General features: G+C 51.6%; 1 protein-coding gene across 1 annotated transcript in view; it reads left to right on the plus strand.

Moving 5' to 3' along the window:
- Positions 1-217: 217 nt before the first annotated feature.
- LOC122922323 (arf-GAP with GTPase, ANK repeat and PH domain-containing protein 3-like) overlaps positions 218-20265 on the plus strand; it is a 140297-nt gene continuing 120249 nt past the window's right edge. The window contains exon 1 of the mRNA XM_044272898.1: positions 218-772. Coding sequence (XP_044128833.1) covers positions 466-772 — 307 coding nt within the window. The 5' untranslated portion in view covers positions 218-465. The remainder of the gene's footprint in view (positions 773-20265) is intronic.

Below are 20265 nucleotides of genomic sequence, written 5' to 3' on the forward strand. Positions count from 1 at the left end.
GTTATTTGGGGGTTCAGCACTGCAGTGGGGTCCCTGTATAATAGGGGGTTCAGCACTGCAGTGGGGTCCCTGTATAATTGGGGGGTCCGGACTGGGCCCCTCAGGAGACCTCAGGCCCGGCCGCCGCAGTGCTCGGGCTGACCGGAAGTCCCGCGGCCGGTGTCTCTGCGGAGGGGGGGGGGCCGCTGTGACCGGAAGTGGTGTGTGAGGGGGGCGCTGGTGACGCAGGCGGTGACGCAGCCGGCGCGGGCGCGCGCTCTGTGTGTGGGAGTGCGCGCTCCCGGCAGCGCTCCGTTATTATCAGGCAGAGAGAGCGGCGGAGAGCGGACACCACCCACCCCGGGGCCTCCTCCCCTCCCCGCCCCTGCATCAGTGCGCCGGACTACCTGCCCATCATCCCTTCATTCATTAACCCCTTCTTCCCTGCTGGCTGGCCCCCTGTTCTCTGGGGCCCCTGGTCACAGCATGAATTTCCCCCCTTCCGGCCTGTCTGGCAGCCCCCAGTCCTCCCTCACCTCGCAGGTGTCCATCTCCGGGGGCCCCGGTACCCCCCAGTTTGGAACAGTCCCCCAGTTTGGCTCCGGACCAGTGACAGCGAACCAGTCAGCTGGAGCGCCCCCCTACGTCCTCTCCAACTCGGTGGCCATCAGGGGGGAGATTCAGAGGTTCGAGTCGGTGCACCCCAATATTTACGCCATCTACGACCTGATCGAGAGGGTGGATGACTTGTCTCTGCAGAACCAGATCCGGGAGCACGTCATCGCCATCGAAGGTGAGTGATGGGCGTGTGGGAGGAGGGCGTACGGGGGGCAACCTGCAGACATGTGCTCCCGCCTGGGGACCGCCTATCACCACGCATCCCAGGGTGACCGGGGCGAGAGGAGCCCCCCCGAGTACAGGGCGAGAGGAGCCCCCCCGAGTACAGGGCGAGAGGAGCCCCCCCGAGTACAGGGCGAGAGGAGCCCCCCCCGAGTACAGGGCGAGAGGAGCCCCCCCCCGAGTACAGGGCGAGAGGAGCCCCCCCGAGTACAGGGCGAGAGGAGCCCCCCCCGAGTACAGGGCGAGAGGAGCCCCCCCCGAGTACAGGGCGAGAGGAGCCCCCCCCCGAGTACAGGGCGAGAGGAGCCCCCCCCGAGTACAGGGCGAGAGGAGCCCCCCCCGAGTACAGGGCGAGAGGAGCCCCCCCCGAGTACAGGGCGAGAGGAGCCCCCCCCCGAGTACAGGGCGAGAGGAGCCCCCCCCCCGAGTACAGGGCGAGAGGAGCCCCCCCCCCCGAGTACAGGGCGAGAGGAGCCCCCCCCCCCGAGTACAGGGCGAGAGGAGCCCCCCCCCCCCGAGTACAGGGCGAGAGGAGCCCCCCTCCGAGTACAGGGCGGAGGAGCCCCCCCCCCCGAGTACAGGGCGAGAGGAGCCCCCCTCCGAGTACAGGGCGAGAGGAGCCCCCCCCTCGAGTACAGGGCGAGAGGAGCCCCCCCCTCGAGTACAGGGCGAGAGGAGCCCCCCCCCCCGAGTACAGGGCGAGAGGAGCCCCCCCCTTGAGTACAGGGCGAGAGGAGCCCCCCCCCCCGAGTACAGGGCGAGAGGAGCCCCCCCCCCGAGTACAGGGCGAGAGGAGCCCCCCCCCCCGAGTACAGGGCGAGAGGAGCCCCCCCCCCGAGTACAGGGCGAGAGGAGCCCCCCCCCCGAGTACAGGGCGAGAGGAGCCCCCCCCCCCGAGTACAGGGCGAGAGGAGCCCCCCCCCGAGTACAGGGCGAGAGGAGCCCCCCCCCCGAGTACAGGGCGAGAGGAGCCCCCCCCCCGAGTACAGGGCGAGAGGAGCCCCCCCCTCGAGTACAGGGTGAGAGGAGCCCCCCCCCCGAGTACAGGGCGAGAGGAGCCCCCCCCCCGAGTACAGGGCGAGAGGAGCCCCCCCCCCGAGTACAGGGCGAGAGGAGCCCCCCCCCCGAGTACAGGGCGAGAGGAGCCCCCCCCCCGAGTACAGGGCGAGAGGAGCCCCCCCCCCGAGTACAGGGCGAGAGGAGCCCCCCCCCCGAGTACAGGGCGAGAGGAGCCCCCCCCCCGAGTACAGGGCGAGAGGAGCCCCCCCCCCGAGTACAGGGCGAGCAGACCCCCCCCCCCCCTCGAGTACAGGGAGAGAGCAGACCCCCCCCCCCCCTCGAGTACAGGGAGAGAGCAGACCCCCCCCCCCCCTCGAGTACAGGGAGAGAGCAGACCCCCTCCCTCGAGTACAGGGAGAGAGCAGACCCCCCCCCCCCCGAGTACAGGGAGAGAGCAGACCCCCCCCCCCCCCCGAGTACAGGGATAGGACAAGACGAGCCCTCCGAGTATATGGAGTATGGAGAGAAGCCCCCAAGTATATAGAGAGAGTGAGATAACCCCCCCAAGTACAAGCAGCAAGACAGGAGACCGTTCAGCTAGACTGCCAGAGACAGGAGACCATTCAGCTAGACTGCCAGAGACAGGATACAGCTCAGTTATCCGAATAATAGACAGCTAGAGGAGTGCTCACCTACCAGAGTAATAGAGAGAGGAGTGCTCACCTACTACAGTAGTAGAGAGAGGAGCGCTCACCTACCACAGTAGTAGAGAGAGGAGCGCTCACCTACCACAGTAGTAGAGAGAGGAGCGCTCATCTACCACAGTAGTAGAGAGAGGAGCGCTCATCTACCACAGTAGTAGAGAGAGGAGCGCTCATCTACCACAGTAGTAGAGAGAGGAGCGCTCATCTACCACAGTAGTAGAGAGAGGAGCGCTCATCTACCACAGTAGTAGAGAGAGGAGCGCTCATCTACCACAGTAGTAGAGAGAGGAGCGCTCATCTACCACAGTAGTAGAGAGAGGAGCGCTCATCTACCACAGTAGTAGAGAGAGGAGCGCTCATCTACCACAGTAGTAGAGAGAGGAGCGCTCATCTACCACAGTAGTAGAGAGAGGAGCGCTCATCTACCACAGTAGTAGAGAGAGGAGCGCTCATCTACCACAGTAGTAGAGAGAGGAGCGCTCATCTACCACAGTAGTAGAGAGAGGAGCGCTCATCTACCACAGTAGTAGAGAGAGGAGCGCTCATCTACCACAGTAGTAGAGAGAGGAGCGCTCATCTACCACAGTAGTAGAGAGAGGAGCGCTCATCTACCACAGTAGTAGAGAGAGGAGCGCTCATCTACCACAGTAGTAGAGAGAGGAGCGCTCATCTACCACAGTAGTAGAGAGAGGAGCGCTCATCTACCACAGTAGTAGAGAGGGAGAGGAGCGCTCATCTGCCACAGTAGTAGAGAGGGAGAGGAGCGCTCATCTGCCACAGTAGTAGAGAGAGGAGCGCTCATCTACCACAGTAGTAGAGAGAGGAGCGCTCATCTACCACAGTAGTAGAGAGAGAGAGGAGCGCTCATCTACCACAGTAGTAGAGAGAGAGAGGAGCGCTCATCTACCACAGTAGTAGAGAGAGGAGCGCTCATCTACCACAGTAGTAGAGAGAGAGAGGAGCGCTCATCTACCACAGTAGTAGAGAGAGAGAGGAGCGCTCATCTACCACAGTAGTAGAGAGAGAGAGGAGCGCTCATCTACCACAGTAGTAGAGAGAGAGAGGAGCGCTCATCTACCACAGTAGTAGAGAGGGGGAGGAGCGCTCATCTACCACAGTAGTAGAGAGATGAGCGCTCATCTACCACAGTAGTAGAGAGGGAGAGGAGCGCTCATCTACCACAGTAGTAGAGAGAGGAGCGCTCATCTACCACAGTAGTAGAGAGGGAGAGGAGCGCTCATCTACCACAGTAGTAGAGAGGGAGAGGAGCGCTCATCTACCACAGTAGTAGAGAGGGGGAGGAGCGCTCATCTACCACAGTAGTAGAGAGGGAGAGGAGCGCTCATCTACCACAGTAGTAGAGAGGGAGAGGAGCGCTCATCCGCCACAGTAGTAGAGAGGGAGAGGAGCGCTCATCCGCCACAGTAGTAGAGAGGGAGAGGAGCGCTCATCCGCCACAGTAGTAGAGAGAGAGAGAGGAGCGCTCATCTACCACAGTAGTAGAGAGATGAGCGCTCATCTACCACAGTAGTAGAGAGATGAGCGCTCATCTACCACAGTAGTAGAGAGGGAGAGGAGCGCTCATCTACCACAGTAGTAGAGAGAGGGAGAGGAGCGCTCATCTACCACAGTAGTAGAGAGAGGGAGAGGAGCGCTCATCTACCACAGTAGTAGAGAGAGAGAGAGGAGCGCTCATCTACCACAGAAGTAGAGAGATGAGCGCTCATCTACCACAGTAGTAGAGAGGGAGAGGAGCGCTCATCCGCCACAGTAGTAGAGAGGGAGAGGAGCGCTCATCCGCCACAGTAGTAGAGAGGGAGAGGAGCGCTCATCCGCCACAGTAGTAGAGAGGGAGAGGAGCGCTCATCCGCCACAGTAGTAGAGAGGGAGAGGAGCGCTCATCCGCCACAGTAGTAGAGAGAGAGAGAGGAGCGCTCATCTGCCACAGTAGTAGAGAGATGAGCGCTCATCTACCACAGTAGTAGAGAGGGAGAGGAGCGCTCATCCGCCACAGTAGTAGAGAGGGAGAGGAGCGCTCATCTGCCACAGTAGTAGAGAGATGAGCGCTCATCTACCACAGTAGTAGAGAGAGGAGCGCTCATCTACCACAGTAGTAGAGAGAGGAGCGCTCATCTACCACAGTAGTAGAGAGGGAGAGGAGCGCTCATCCGCCACAGTAGTAGAGAGGGAGAGGAGCGCTCATCCGCCACAGTAGTAGAGAGGGAGAGGAGCGCTCATCCGCCACAGTAGTAGAGAGGGAGAGGAGCGCTCATCCGCCACAGTAGTAGAGAGGGAGAGGAGCGCTCATCCGCCACAGTAGTAGAGAGGGAGAGGAGCGCTCATCCGCCACAGTAGTAGAGAGGGAGAGGAGCGCTCATCCGCCACAGTAGTAGAGAGGGAGAGGAGCGCTCATCCGCCACAGTAGTAGAGAGGGAGAGGAGCGCTCATCCGCCACAGTAGTAGAGAGGGAGAGGAGCGCTCATCCGCCACAGTAGTAGAGAGGGAGAGGAGCGCTCATCCGCCACAGTAGTAGAGAGGGAGAGGAGCGCTCATCCGCCACAGTAGTAGAGAGGGAGAGGAGCGCTCATCCGCCACAGTAGTAGAGAGGGAGAGGAGCGCTCATCCGCCACAGTAGTAGAGAGGGAGAGGAGCGCTCATCCGCCACAGTAGTAGAGAGGGAGAGGAGCGCTCATCCGCCACAGTAGTAGAGAGGGAGAGGAGCGCTCATCCGCCACAGTAGTAGAGAGAGGGAGAGGAGCGCTCATCCGCCACAGTAGTAGAGAGAGAGAGAGGAGCGCTCATCTGCCACAGTAGTAGAGAGATGAGCGCTCATCTACCACAGTAGTAGAGAGGGAGAGGAGCGCTCATCTACCACAGTAGTAGAGAGGGAGAGGAGCGCTCATCTACCACAGTAGTAGAGAGAGGGAGAGGAGCGCTCATCTACCACAGTAGTAGAGAGGGAGAGGAGCGCTCATCTACCACAGTAGTAGAGAGGGAGAGGAGCGCTCATCCGCCACAGTAGTAGAGAGAGAGAGAGGAGCGCTCATCTACCACAGTAGTAGAGAGATGAGCGCTCATCTACCACAGTAGTAGAGAGGGAGAGGAGCGCTCATCTACCACAGTAGTAGAGAGGGAGAGGAGCGCTCATCTACCACAGTAGTAGAGAGGGAGAGGAGCGCTCATCTACCACAGTAGTAGAGAGGGGGAGGAGCGCTCATCCGCCACAGTAGTAGAGAGGGAGAGGAGCGCTCATCCGCCACAGTAGTAGAGAGAGAGAGGAGCGCTCATCTGCCACAGTAGTAGAGAGGGAGAGGAGCGCTCATCCGCCACAGTAGTAGAGAGGGAGAGGAGCGCTCATCCGCCACAGTAGTAGAGAGAGAGAGAGAGGAGCGCTCATCCACCACAGTAGTAGAGAGGGAGAGGAGCGCTCATCCGCCACAGTAGTAGAGAGGGAGAGGAGCGCTCATCTACCACAGTAGTAGAGAGGGAGAGGAGCGCTCATCTACCACAGTAGTAGAGAGGGAGAGGAGCGCTCATCTACCACAGTAGTAGAGAGGGGGAGGAGCGCTCATCCGCCACAGTAGTAGAGAGGGAGAGGAGCGCTCATCCGCCACAGTAGTAGAGAGAGAGAGGAGCGCTCATCCGCCACAGTAGTAGAGAGGGAGAGGAGCGCTCATCCGCCACAGTAGTAGAGAGGGAGAGGAGCGCTCATCCGCCACAGTAGTAGAGAGGGAGAGGAGCGCTCATCCGCCACAGTAGTAGAGAGAGAGAGGAGCGCTCATCTGCCACAGTAGTAGAGAGGGAGAGGAGCGCTCATCCGCCACAGTAGTAGAGAGGGAGAGGAGCGCTCATCCACCAGAGTAATCCTTCATCCATTCCTCTCTGCATTTGTAGACATATATCATGCTCTCTCTTTAGACGGGGGGGGGAATTGCCTGACATAGTGCTTTTTATTAGTGACTAGTGCTTTTTATTAGTGGAATCTAGGGCTGCAGTAAACAATTATTTTAGTAATGGAGTATTCTACCGGTTATTTTTATGATAAATCAAGTAATCTAATAAGTAAAACCCAGCACCCTGTGTTTCCCCTTGTGCGATCAGCCCAAGTGCATCAGTTCCCCCAGTGCCATCAGCTCCATTCCCCCAGTGCCTTTAGCCCCTCCATGCCATCCATTGCCATGTCCCCCAGTGCCATCAGATCACCCCTCCATGCCCCCCCCAGTGCCATCAGATCACCCCTCCATGTCCCCCCCCCAGTGCCATCAGATCGGCCCCTCCATGTCCCCCCCCCCCCACAGTGCCATCACATCACCCCTCCATGTTCCCCCCCCCCCCACAGTGCCATCAGATCGGCCCCTCCATGTCCCCCCCCAGTGCCATCAGATCAGCCCCTCCATGTCCCCCCCCCCCCCCCCCCAGTGCCATCAGATTGGCCCCTCCATGTCCCCCCCCCCCCCCCCCCCAGTGCCATCAGATCAGCCCCTCCATGTCCACCCCAGTGTGGTGCGGGCCGGCAGGTGACCACGGAGCGGTAAGTTATAGCAAGCGCTTCACTCCAGCTCCGTGGTCACATGACACAAACGAATCTTTATTTTTATTTTTTGTGTCTAATTACTCGATTCAGTGCACTCATGTGGAGATGCTGCCCACTCTTAGTATCTGAAGGTCGCTTAAAAGATATAAAAGTGTAAAAATGACATAGTAGAAAAGGCTTGAAAAAATGTTTTTCTTTGCCGGATATCCACTTTAAAGCATCGCAAACCTTTCAAGAAACTTTTGATGTCATAGAGACTTGAACGTTGGAGGTCTAAATGCTGCGATCCGGACTGATCTCTAGAATAAGGTGAGAGCGAGGACTGGACGTAGAAGAATAATCCACCATCATGTCATTATAGAGAGGACCAGACACTGAAGAATAGACCACCATCATGTCATTATAGAGAGGACCAAACGCTGAAGAATAGACCACCATCATGTCATTATAGAGAGGACCACACGCTGAAGAATATCATGTCAATATAGAGAGGACCAGACACTGAAGAATAGACCACTATCATGTCATTATGGAAAGGACCACACGCTGAAGAATAGACCACCATCATGTCATTATAGAGAGGACCACACGCTGAAGAATAGACCACTATCATGTCATTATAGAAAGGACCACACGCTGAAGAATAGACCACCATCATGTCATTATAGAGAGGACCACACGCTGAAGAATAGACCACTATCATGTCATTATAGAAAGGACCACACGCTGAAGAATAGACCACTATCATGTCATTATAGAAAGGACCACACGCTGAAGAATAGACCACTATCATGTCATTATAGAAAGGACCACACGCTGAAGAATAGACCACCATCATGTCATTATAGAGAGGACCACACGCTGAAGAATAGACCACTATCATGTCATTATAGAAAGGACCACACGCTGAAGAATAGACCACCATCATGTCATTATTGAAAGGACCACACGCTGAAGAATAGACCACTATCATGTCATTATAGAAAGGACCACACGCTGAAGAATAGACCACTATCATGTCATTATAGAAAGGACCACACGCTGAAGAATAGACCACCATCATGTCATTATAGAGAGGACCACACGCTGAAGAATAGACCACTATCATGTCATTATAGAAAGGACCACACGCTGAAGAATAGACCACCATCATGTCATTATAGAGAGGACCACACGCTGAAGAATAGACCACCATCATGTCATTATAGAAAGGACCAAACGCTGAAGAATAGACCACTATCATGTCATTATAGAAAGGACCAGACGCTGAAGAATAGACCACCATCATGTCATTATAGAGAGGACCACACGCTGAAGAATAGACCACTATCATGTCATTATAGAGAGGACCACACGCTGAAGAATAGACCACTATCATGTCATTATAGAAAGGACCAGACGCTGAAGAATAGACCACCATCATGTCATTATAGAGAGGACCACACGCTGAAGAATAGACCACTATCATGTCATTATAGAGAGGACCACACGCTGAAGAATAGACCACCATCATGTCATTATAGAGAGGACCACACGCTGAAGAATAGACCACCATCATGTCAATATAGAGAGGACCAGACACTGAAGAATAGACCACCATCATGTCATTATAGAGAGGACCAGACGCTAAAGAATAGGGTGCCATAATTTTTATTGTAGAGAGGACTAGATGTTGATGGGCTGACTGCCATCATGTACGTTCTTGATGGGACGTTGATCATTAATGGCAGCAGTGGAGATGAGAACTTGGTGAATACAAGCCAGCTTTCTGTCCATTTGGGCTGTACACCTGGAAGATCGGGCCTAAAAGCAAAATGTTACTTCTTTGTCAGGCTTAGGCTACTTTCACACTCGTGTTTGGTGCGGATCAGTCATGTTCAGATAATACAACCGTCGGCATCCGTTCAGAACGGATCTGTTTGTATTATCTTTAACATGGCCAGAAACGGATCCGTCATGAACTCCATTGAAAATCAATGGGGGATGGATCCGTTTTCTACTGTGCCAGATTGTATCAGAGAAAACGGATCCTTCCCAATTGACTTACATTGTGTGTCGGGACGGATCCGTTTGGCTCAGTTTCGTCAGACGGACACCAAAACTCTGCAAGCTGCCTCCAAAGTGGAACGGAGCCAAACTGATGCTTTCTGAGCGGATCCCTATTCATTCAGAATGCATTAAGGGCAAAACTGATCCGTTTTGGATCCGCTTCTGAGAGCCCTGAACGGATCTCACAAACGGAAACCAAAACGCCAGTGTGAGAGTAGCCTTAAAGGCTATGTGCATTTTCGAGGACAATTTTATTTTTTTATGGTTGCATTTTACTCATTTTGGATTAAATAACATTTTTTCAATTGGTCTTGATTAAAAATATTGATCAGTTCTGTCACAAAGGGTTAACTGTTTTTCTAGCTGTGTGACTGGTACTTTTACTTTGTGCCAATCATCTAATAACTCTTATCTTTAAATTACTTATGTAAAGGGAACCTGTCGCATCCCAAGCCGCCAGCAGCGTGTTTCTGATGATGCAGCAAAAGTGCTGAAAACGTTCTTGTATCCCCTGCCCGGCGCGCTTCTCCACACATGCTTGAAGTCACGGGGGCAGCGGCCTCCTTGCTTCATGTCACGGTAACCACGCCCCCTTCGCTGTGACTGACAGCGCTTATGCCCGAACTGCCGGCTGTCAGTCACAGCAAAGGGGCAGGCAAGGGGCCATGGTTACTGTGACATGAAGCAAGGAGGCCACTGCCCCCGTGACTTCAAGCATGTGTGGAGAAGCGCACCGGGCAGGGGATACAAGAACGTTTTCAGCACTTTTGCTGCATCTGCCTTCAGAAAGAAAGGCATCATCAGAAACACACTGCTGGCGGCTTGGGATGGTTTTGGGAGGTGACAGGTTCCCCTTAAGTCCCATTCTTATCATTAACTGAGGATTGAGCTTTAATGAGTGTTTAGAAGGTAAGAGAGCAGAGATAAGGAGTCCGTCAGCTCCCTGCCTGACGGAGCAGAGATAAGGAGTCCGTCAGCTCCCTGCCTGACGGAGCAGAGATAAGGAGTCCGTCAGCTCCCTGCCTGACGGAGCAGAGATAAGGAGTCCGTCAGCTCCCTGCCTGACGGAGCAGAGAGAACATACAGATCCTGCTAGTAGATAAACTCAGAGCTGTTCAGGGCTCCTCATTCTTTATTAAAGACTGATTTGAAAAATAATGCTTTAGCTCAAAATGAGTACTATGCAGTAATAAAAACATTGGCACCAAAGGTGTACATAGCCTTTACGTTCGACTTTATTAGTTACGTTTATACAAATCGCTTTAGTATATTTAAACTTAACTGTAGGAAAACTGCTGTACATGTGTCCTATATATATTAGTACAGGCCAAAAGTTTGGACACAGCTTCTCATTCAAAGAGTTTTCTTTATTTTCATGACTATGACAATTGTAGATTCGCACTGAAGGCATCAAAACTATGAATTATCACATGTGGAATTATATACATAACAAACAAGTGTGAAACAACTGAGAATCTGTCATATTCTGGGTTCTTCACAGTAGCCACCTTTTGCTTTGATTACTGCTTTGCACACTCTTGGCATTCTCTTGATGAGCTCCAAGAGGTTGTCACCTGAAATGGTTTTCACTTCACAGGTGTGCCCTGTCAGGTGTAATACGGGGGATTTCTTGCCTTATAAATGGGGTTGGGACCATCAGTTGCGTTGTGGAGAAGTCAGGTGGATACACAGCTGATAGTCCTACTGAATAGACTGTTAGAATTTGTATTATGGCAAGAAAAAAGCAGCTAAGTAAAGAAAAACGAGTGGCCATCATTACTTTAAGAAATGAAGGTCAGTCAGTCCGAAAAATTGGGAAAACTTTGAAAGTGTCCGCAAGTGCAGTCACAAAAACCATCAAGCACTACAAAGAAACTGGCTCATATGCGGACCGCCCCAGGAAAGGAAGACCAAGAGTCACCTCTGCTGCGGAGGAGAAGTTCCTCCGAGTCACCAGCCTCAGAAATCGCAGGGTAACAGCAGCTCAGATTAGAGACCAGGTCAATGCCACCCAGAGTTCTAGCAGCAGACACATCTCTAGAACAACTGTTAGGAGGAGACTGTGTGAATCAGGCCTTCATGGTAGAAGATCTGCTAGGAGACCACTGCTAAGGACAGGCAACAAGCAGAAGAGACTTGTTTGGGCTAAAGGACACAAGGAATGGACATTAGACCGGTGGAAATCTGTGCTTTGGTCTGATGAGTCCAAATTTGAGATCTTTGGTTCCAACCACCGTGTCTTTGTGCGACGCAGAAAAGGTGAACGGATGGACTCTACATGCCTGGTTCCCACCGTGAAGCATGGAGGAGGAGGTGTGATGGTGTGGGGGGGCTTTGCTGGTGACACTGTTGGGGATTTATTCAAAATTGAAGGCATACTGAACCAGCATGGCCACCACAGCATCTTGCAGCGGCATGCTATTCCATCCGGTTTGCGTTTAGTTGGACCATCATTTATTTTTCAACAGGGCAATGACCCCAAACACACCTCCAGGCTGTGTAAGGGCTATTTGACCATGAAGGAGAGTGATGGGGTGCTGCGCCAGATGACCTGGCCTCCACAGTCACCGGACCTGAACCCAATCGAGATGGTTTGGGGTGAGCTGGACTGCAGAGTGAAGGCAAAAGGGCCAACAAGTGCTAAGCATCTCTGGGAACTCCTTCAAGACTGTTGGAAGACCATTTCATGTGGCTACCTCTTGAAGCTCATCAAGAGAATGCCAAGAGTGTGCAAAGCAGTAATCAAAGCAAAAGGTGGCTACTGTGAAGAACCTAGAATATGACATATTTTCAGTTGTTTCTCACTTTTTTGTTATGTATATAATTCCACATGTGATAATTCATAGTTTTGATGCCTTCAGTGTGAATCTACAATTGTCATAGTCATGAAAATAAAGAAAACTCTTTGAATGAGAAGGTGCGTCCAAACTTTTGGTCTGTACTGTGTATGTGTATATGTGTGTGTGTATACATATATATATATATAGTGAGCAGTGCGTAATACTCTGCTGTACATGTGTCCTATGTATATATAGTGAGGACAGGAAAGAAGGGTATAACATCCAGCCTCTAGCCGTTCAGTCTGCCATTACCACAGGTGTATAACATCCAGCCTCTAGCCGTTCAGTCTGCCATTACCACAGGTGTATAACATCCAGCCTCTAGCCGTTCAGTCTGCCATTACCACAGGTGTATAACATCCAGCCTCTAGCCGTTCAGTCTGCCATTACCACAGGTGTATAACATCCAGCCTCTAGCAGTTCAGTCTGCCATTACCACAGCGTATAACATCCAGCCTCTAGCCGTTCAGTCTGCCATTACCACAGGTGTATAACATCCAGCCTCTAGCCGTTCAGTCTGCCATTACCACAGGTGTATAACATCCAGCCTCTAGCCGTTCAGTCTGCCATTACCACAGGTGTATAACATCCAGCCTCTAGTAGTGCAGTCTGCCATTACCACAGGTGTATAACATCCAGCCTCTAGCCGTGCAGTCTGCCATTACCACAGGTGTATAACATCCAGCCTCTAGCCGTGCAGTCTGCCATTACCACAGGTGTATAACATCCAGCCTCTAGCCGTGCAGTCTGCCATTACCACAGGTGTATAACACCCAGCCTCTAGTAGTGCAGTCTGCCATTACCACAGGTGTATAACATCCAGCCTCTAGCCGTGCAGTCTGCCATTACCACAGGTGTATAACATCCAGCCTCTAGCCGTGCAGTCTGCCATTACCACAGGTGTATAACATCCAGCCTCTAGCCGTGCAGTCTGCCATTACCACAGGTGTATAACATCCAGCCTCTAGCCGTGCAGTCTGCCATTACCACAGGTGTATAACATCCAGCCTCTAGCCGTGCAGTCTGCCATTACCACAGGTGTATAACATCCAGCCTCTAGCCGTGCAGTCTGCCATTACCACAGGTGTATAACATCCAGCCTCTAGCCGTGCAGTCTGCCATTACCACAGGTGTATAACATCCAGCCTCTAGCCGTGCAGTCTGCCATTACCACAGGTGTATAACATCCAGCCTCTAGCCGTGCAGTCTGCCATTACCACAGGTGTATAACATCCAGCCTCTAGCCGTGCAGTCTGCCATTACCACAGGTGTATAACATCCAGCCTCTAGCCGTGCAGTCTGCCATTACCACAGGTGTATAACATCCAGCCTCTAGCCGTGCAGTCTGCCATTACCACAGGTGTATAACATCCAGCCTCTAGCCGTGCAGTCTGCCATTACCACAGGTGTATAACACCCAGCCTCTAGTAGTGCAGTCTGCCATTACCACAGGTGTATAACATCCAGCCTCTAGCCGTGCAGTCTGCCATTATAACTGGTGCATAGCATCAAGTGCTGGTGATGCATTTGCCTTTACAGACATTGCTTGTTGCCATGAGTTCCCGTAATTCTAATGTCCTGATTCATGATGCCACCGCTACAACAAGTCACTTCTTGACACTTCTTTCTTCCTCTGATCCACCATCACCTATGAGTGGTATTGTTGTAAAGTGGAAGATCCACAGTAACTTGGGCACAAAGTACAGACCATGTAACTGTCACGGATGTAGTAGGGAAGAACACCAAAAGACAACAAGAAGGAAGAGGAAATACACTAAGCCTCACCACTAGAGAAGGAAAAGTGTCACCACCTATAAAACCCTTCTCCTATCCGTATGGGCCCCTCTTGATCAGATACTCATACTCGGGAACCTAGAAAACCCTGGTGACCCTCGGATGCCCTAAAGTTATTGATAGAGCAGAGACAACCTGTTTCTTCCCTGGTGAAGGAACCAGCATCTCGCTGAGGCCTAGTAAACAACAAGGGGTGGGGGGTATACAAAACACAACAAGCGGAACACTTAACTTCTGAGGATGATGGATGAACACGACTTCAAAAAGAACCACACTCCAGCTCTTCCAAAACCAAATGATGCTATCCAGAGCAAGGAGTGATGGGTAAAGTCAGACTAAATAGGGCGAGGTAAAGGTCACATGATCCACACCTGAACAGGAGGTGTGGACCTACCAGCAACACACAAAGTGAAACCAAAAGAGGCTGTCTGATCACTCATGTGCAGCCAGTCTTTCAGACCTTCTAACACCTGTTACAGGTGTGACAGTAACGTTGCTCAGCGCGGTGGTCGAGTGCTGAGGCGCAAGTGCAATAAAGTCATCAATGCTCTGCTGATTTCTGAACTGCAGAGTCCAGACCTAGTCTGCCATTAACATCAGCACAAAATCTGTGCTGTGCCAGGAGCTGCATGCCAGCCTTCTGCCAGCAAGCTCAATGCCAGGCATGGGATGGAGCAATGTAAAGCACTCCTCCACTGGACTCTGGAGCAGTCGAGATGTCTTCTGCGCAGTGAACAGTCTCCTCTCTTTATCTGACAGTCTTATGGACCAGTGTGGTAAATTCCAGGAGAACATCACCTTACTGCACGGTTCTAGCTGTAAAGTTTGGTGAAGAAGGGTTAATTCTTGGGGGGTTGTTGCTCTGCCTATAAACCCGTCTTTCAAGGATAACAATAATATAAATTCTGCCTTCTTCTTGACTTCTCTCATCCTCCATTGCAGAGCAATCCATTTCTGTGCCTTATGTAACATTCTGCCCACCATGAGTTTAGTGGGCTTAGTGATTGTCAGGACCTCAACATATCCCAGCCCACATACAAGGGGGTCCAACAGAGACAGAGTACCCCCTCATATCTCCCATCTCTACAGCTTGTCGGATAAGAGTTTTAGGGCTGAAGTATAAATGAGTGCGCCAATGGGCCTCACTAAGCAATAGCTGGAGGATCCTTTCCAATATGTCTTCCCATTGACTCTACTCCAGGGGCCACACCTGCGCCTCCCACTACTCCATACTATGTGGAGGAGAATCCTTCAGCATCCAATCTAAGATGGAGCTGCAGAGCAAAGAGGTAACTCTGGACGAGGACCCTTACTTCTCAATAGTCCAAGGACCTTATTCTGGCTGTTTGTACATGAGTTGGTGCCATCGTGATCAGATCTAACACCTATAGAGATCAGAAGAGGGTAAATCGTGGCCAGGTAGACCTTTTTCTTACCATCCATACCCTCTAACTCAGAAGTGCCCCATGTCGAAGTTTCCACGTAGTGCCTTTTATATGGTACAAATCTCTCCCCTTCCACTAGACCAACGTTAAAGAAGCAAATTGAGAATTTGTTGAAGTGACACCTTCAAGTAATGTTCCAGGTTTCATTTAAACTAGATTCTTGCAAAAAGGTCTGCAGCGGAGAAAACCGAGGATCCCTCACCTCCACCTTCCAGCCCCCAACATGCTGAAGCTGTACCTCCAGGGATTGGGAAGTGCTGGACTCCCATCCATCTTTCTAGGCTGAAGGGTTTCCAGTCACAGATTTGCACAGCCCCTGAGCCTTGTAGACCCTTTACTGAATGGAAATCTCAATGCTTCAGCACACAAGACTTTGTGGACAATTGTTCCGTGACAACTTTGTGAGAACAGTTTGGGGAAGACTCTTTCTTGTTCTTCATGACTGCGCCATGGTTGGGGGCGTCGGGAAGAACTTGGAGGCTTCTCACTTTAGCAGATGGCATTTATCACGTGGATACAGTTGATACAAGCCACGTCCTAATGCGCAGTGATTCTCCATGTTGCCTCCTTTGCTTCATTCATTTTCCATCACCTTATACACTGCTCAGGGGTTATGGCAACCGCCGCAGATACAAGGTGGCTGGGATGGGAGCTGCTGTGCATGCGTGTCTATGTGCACTCCCGCTGTCCTGGTCGCCAGAGAAGCTGGCTTCCTGTAGTGTGCAGGCATGTCCACTGCTGCAGGATCACAAGGTGGTCCTAACTATGTAAACAAGCCCTGTATAATGTGATGATAAAAATTAACCAACACTAACCCTCCAGCAATTGAGGCAATATGGAGAATCCCAATACATTAGTAAGTGCCTTGTACTAACTTTCTCTACATGATAAATGCCATTTGCTGAAGTGAGACAACCCCTTTAACTGTCCACAGACCCAACCTCAACCCCATCCAACACCAGAACAGGGACTGCAAGCCAGGTCTTCTCCTGCAACATCAAGGTCTGACCTTACACTCTACAGGAGAGAGAGGACCCCACTGACCATAAGAGCTTACACTCTACAGGAGAGAGAGGACCCCACTGACCATAAGAGCTTACACTCTACAGGAGAGAGAGGACCCCACTGACCATAAGAGCTTACACTCTACAGGAGAGAGAGGACCCCACTGACCATAAGAGCTTGCACTCTACAGGAGAGAGAGGAGCTCACTGTCACGGTCCCTCCTGTGAGAGAGGTAAGAAGATCGGATAGACTTGCTGCACGTGAGGCTATCTGACAGGTCTCTCTGTTTTCCTCTATGTATGCTGTAGTTTGGCAGGATCTCGCCTCTCCTCAGGTGCTGCTCGTTATCAGTGATGCGGCTCTATTTAGGTCCGCCTCACACTGCTGACCATGCGGTTGATAGTTTTTGCTAGTGCTGGTTTGTCTTGGATCTCCTGCTTCTCCATACATCTCTAAGCTAAGTACTTGTTGCCTTCGCTGCTTCTTATCTGCTGTGTGTTGTTTCTAGGCCTCAGAGAGACGCAGGTTCCTTCATTCTGGAAGGAACCAGCTGTCTCATCCCCTGCTACCTATCCTAGGGCTCGTCAGTTTTAGCAGGGCTTTAGGTATCCGGCGTATGAGTATTTCCACCATCAGGATCTGCTCATACTGGCAGGAGTTAGGGAAAGGCCTAGGGATTACTAGGAGGACACCATCCTTCTTCCTTAGCTTTTGAGGCCTAGATTGTTGTCCATTTGTTGTGGTGTGTATTTGGTGTTTTCCATTCCCCTTAACCTGTGACACTATCAACCGCATGGTCAGCAGTGTGAGGCAGATCTAAATAGAGCCTCATCACTGCTAACAAGCAGCACCTGAGGAGAGGTGAGATCCTGCCAAACTACAACATACATAGAGGAAAACAGAGAGACCTGTCAGATAGCCTCACGTGCAGCAAGTCTATCCAATCTTCTCACCTCTCTCACAGGAGGGACTGTGACAGTACCCCCCCTTCTGCAGTTGGCGTCCGTAAACCCAGGACCGACTTTATCAGGATGCGCCCTGTGAAAGGCCCTCACAAGGCGACTGGCATTCATATCGGTCGCAGGAACCCACATTCTTTCCTTGGACCGTAACCCTTCCAGTGCACAAGGTACTGAAGAGATCCATGAAGAATACGTGAGTTCACTATCCTGACAATCTGAAACTCAAGATTACCATCCACCATGACAGGAGGTGGTGGCAGGGAGGACGGTTCGGCATGTTCAACATATCTAAACACACACGCATGCATACAACAACACGTTGTATGCACCGCTAAAGTGTCACGGCAAACGCGTCACGCGCACAACACCGAGGCCGTGACACCCACTGACCATAAGAGCTTACACTCTACAGTAGAGCGAGGACCCTGCTGACTATAAGAGGGGATTTGACTACTTGTAGACCACTGGAATCGATCAAGTTCTTGTCCTCTTCTTGGTGGCATCTGTTGGGATATTGACCGAGAAGTCGATTAACGATGACTGCCATAAATGAAGACCTGTCCATCGTTATCAGTCTGTCATCCAGTAGATGTTAGGGATTTTTTTAGGACGTACAGTATCTGCTTATTGCCAGGAGATGGGTCCAACCATTGTCACCCCATGCAGAAGATTGAACCAAGTGAAAGCAGTGCCATAGACCCCATCTGCCCCTATATTGGCTATAATTGAAGTTTCTTAGAACTAAGTGAAGCCAACTGGAGAATGGTGGCCTTTGTAGCGACAGATTGTAGAGTGCGCGCTTCCGGTGATCTGCCTTGTCCCCGATTATCTGCACCCTCTGTCTCATCAGCTTCGTAGAGGAGAGCTCCCTGGTCTCCATTCCTTCTCTTCATGTTGAAGGATTCCCCAGAGTCCGGTGCCTTCAGGTAGAAGGACGGGATCTCCACAGCTTCTAAGTGCTGCTGTTAATTAGTCAGCTCATTAATTTGCTAAGATCAGTGAGAGAGGCCTGGGGACAGAATGACGACGAGAGGAAACTAGGACATGGCCACAAACTCTCTGCAGCTTTTTCTGGGTATGAACCTAACAGTTGTTTTTGTAAAAGTTTAGGAAACCTGAAATTCGGATTCTTTGATTCTGAGTTTTAAAGACATCTGGGAATGATGGTAGGTGAGTATAATGCCCATGGTCCATCATGAGTGGTGTTCTCCTGTGTGACTGGAGTCCTACACTAGGGTGGCTGATAACTGATGGCAGTGGTTGAGAGGACTTCCCTGTACTGAAGTGTTGTCCTCATGCCCCCCGCACGTCATTAAACTCTGTATCTTTATTAGGGTGTAGTTGTCCACTGAGGAGGAGGTGATTGTCAGGAGGGAACGCTTCTGTATGAGGACGAGCGATGGCATTAGTGATCACTGCTTCCTATACTGTGGAGGAGATTGAAGCATGTAAATGTGTCTCCTCCACTGACGAGCAGGAGATTGTCAGGAAGGAACGCTTCTGTATGAGGATGAGCGATGGCATTAGTGATCACTGCTCCCTGTACTGTGGAGGAGATCGCTGCATGTAAATGTGTCTCCTCCACTGACGAGCAGGAGATTGTCAGGAAGGAACGCTTCTGTATGAGGATGAGCGATGGCATTAGTGATCACTGCTCCCTATACTGTGGAGGAGATCGCTGCTTGTAAATGTGTCTCCTCCACTGACGAGCAGGAGATTGTCAGGAAGGAACGCTTCTGTATGAGGACGAGCGATGGCATTAGTGATCACTGCTCCCTATACTGTGGAGGAGATCGCTGCATTTAATAACAGTGGTCTCCTTCACTGAGGAGCAGACAACTTCGTTCCTGACAATCGTAATGCTCATCTGTAGGTAGTTTTGGGTGATATACCATGGTATTAGGCAACGGCAATATTTCTTAACTAGTATACTGTCTCCTTGTATCCTCCATACGGTGTAACGCCTCCTTGTATCCTCTGTACGGTGCAACGCCTCCTATAATGTCCCCCCCCCCCCATACCCGGACCCCTCGCACAGATAGTACTTACCCCGTTCTCTGGCACCCACGTTGCTTCTGATGCCGGCACGGCCACCGCTACATCTCCCTGTCACCTGGATGAAAACATCTTGTGACTGGGAGGGAGTCAGCCAATAGCAGGGCACAATGGGAACAAGCCTCCCTAGCGTCACCTGCAATGCTAGGGAGGATTGTTCCCGTTGCGCCTTGCTATAGGCTTCCTCGCACCCCTTGCTGAATGTTTTCATCCGTGTGACGGTGAGATCGAGTGGTGGCCGTGCCGACATCAGAAGCGACGTGGGTGCCGGGGAGCGAGGTAAGTACTATCTGTGCGAGGGGCCCGGGCATATTGGTCTTGGATAACCCCTTTAAGGACAGAGTCAATTTTTGTAAATCTAAACCCCCTACTCGTGGCCCTAATCTTATAAACACCCTGCAGGTGGCCCTAATCTTATAACGCCCCTAAATGTGGCCCTAATCTTATAAACGCCCTGCAGGTGGCCCTAATCTTATAAACCCCCTAAATGTGGCCCTAATCTTATAAAGCCCCTAAATGTGGCCCTAATCTTATAAAGCCCCTAAATGTGGCCCTAATCTTATAAAGCCCCTAAATGTGGCCCTAATCTTATAAAGCCCCTAAATGTGGCCCTAATCTTATAAGGCCCCTAAATGTGGCCCTAATCTTATAAACCCCCTACATGGGGCCCCAATCTTATAAACCCCCTACAGGTGGCCCTAATCTTATAAATGCCATACACGTGGCCCTAATATTATAAAGAACCTACATGTGGCCCTCATCTTTTCCCTGGCATACAGCAGGGCCCCGGAGCACCTGAGGCCCAATGTGGTGATTCTCGCATCCTGTGCTGATGACTGTAGAGGCTCCGGGGTGAAACAATAATTGGCCCCCGAGAAGTGACCCCCGCCAAGGTATTTATTAGGGGGAGGAGTCAGCATTTTGACTCCAAAGGTATTTTTGCAGAAACTAATATCCTCTGTGCAAAGTGAAAATTGCCTCTTTTTCACAGATATGGGGCAGTATGGTGGCTCAGTGGTTAGTGGTGGTGGGCAGCACAATGGCTCAATGGGTTACAAT

This window comes from Bufo gargarizans, unplaced genomic scaffold (assembly GCF_014858855.1).
Source record: "Bufo gargarizans isolate SCDJY-AF-19 unplaced genomic scaffold, ASM1485885v1 fragScaff_scaffold_189_pilon, whole genome shotgun sequence".
In the NCBI taxonomy this organism is placed as follows: Eukaryota; Metazoa; Chordata; class Amphibia; order Anura; family Bufonidae; genus Bufo; species Bufo gargarizans.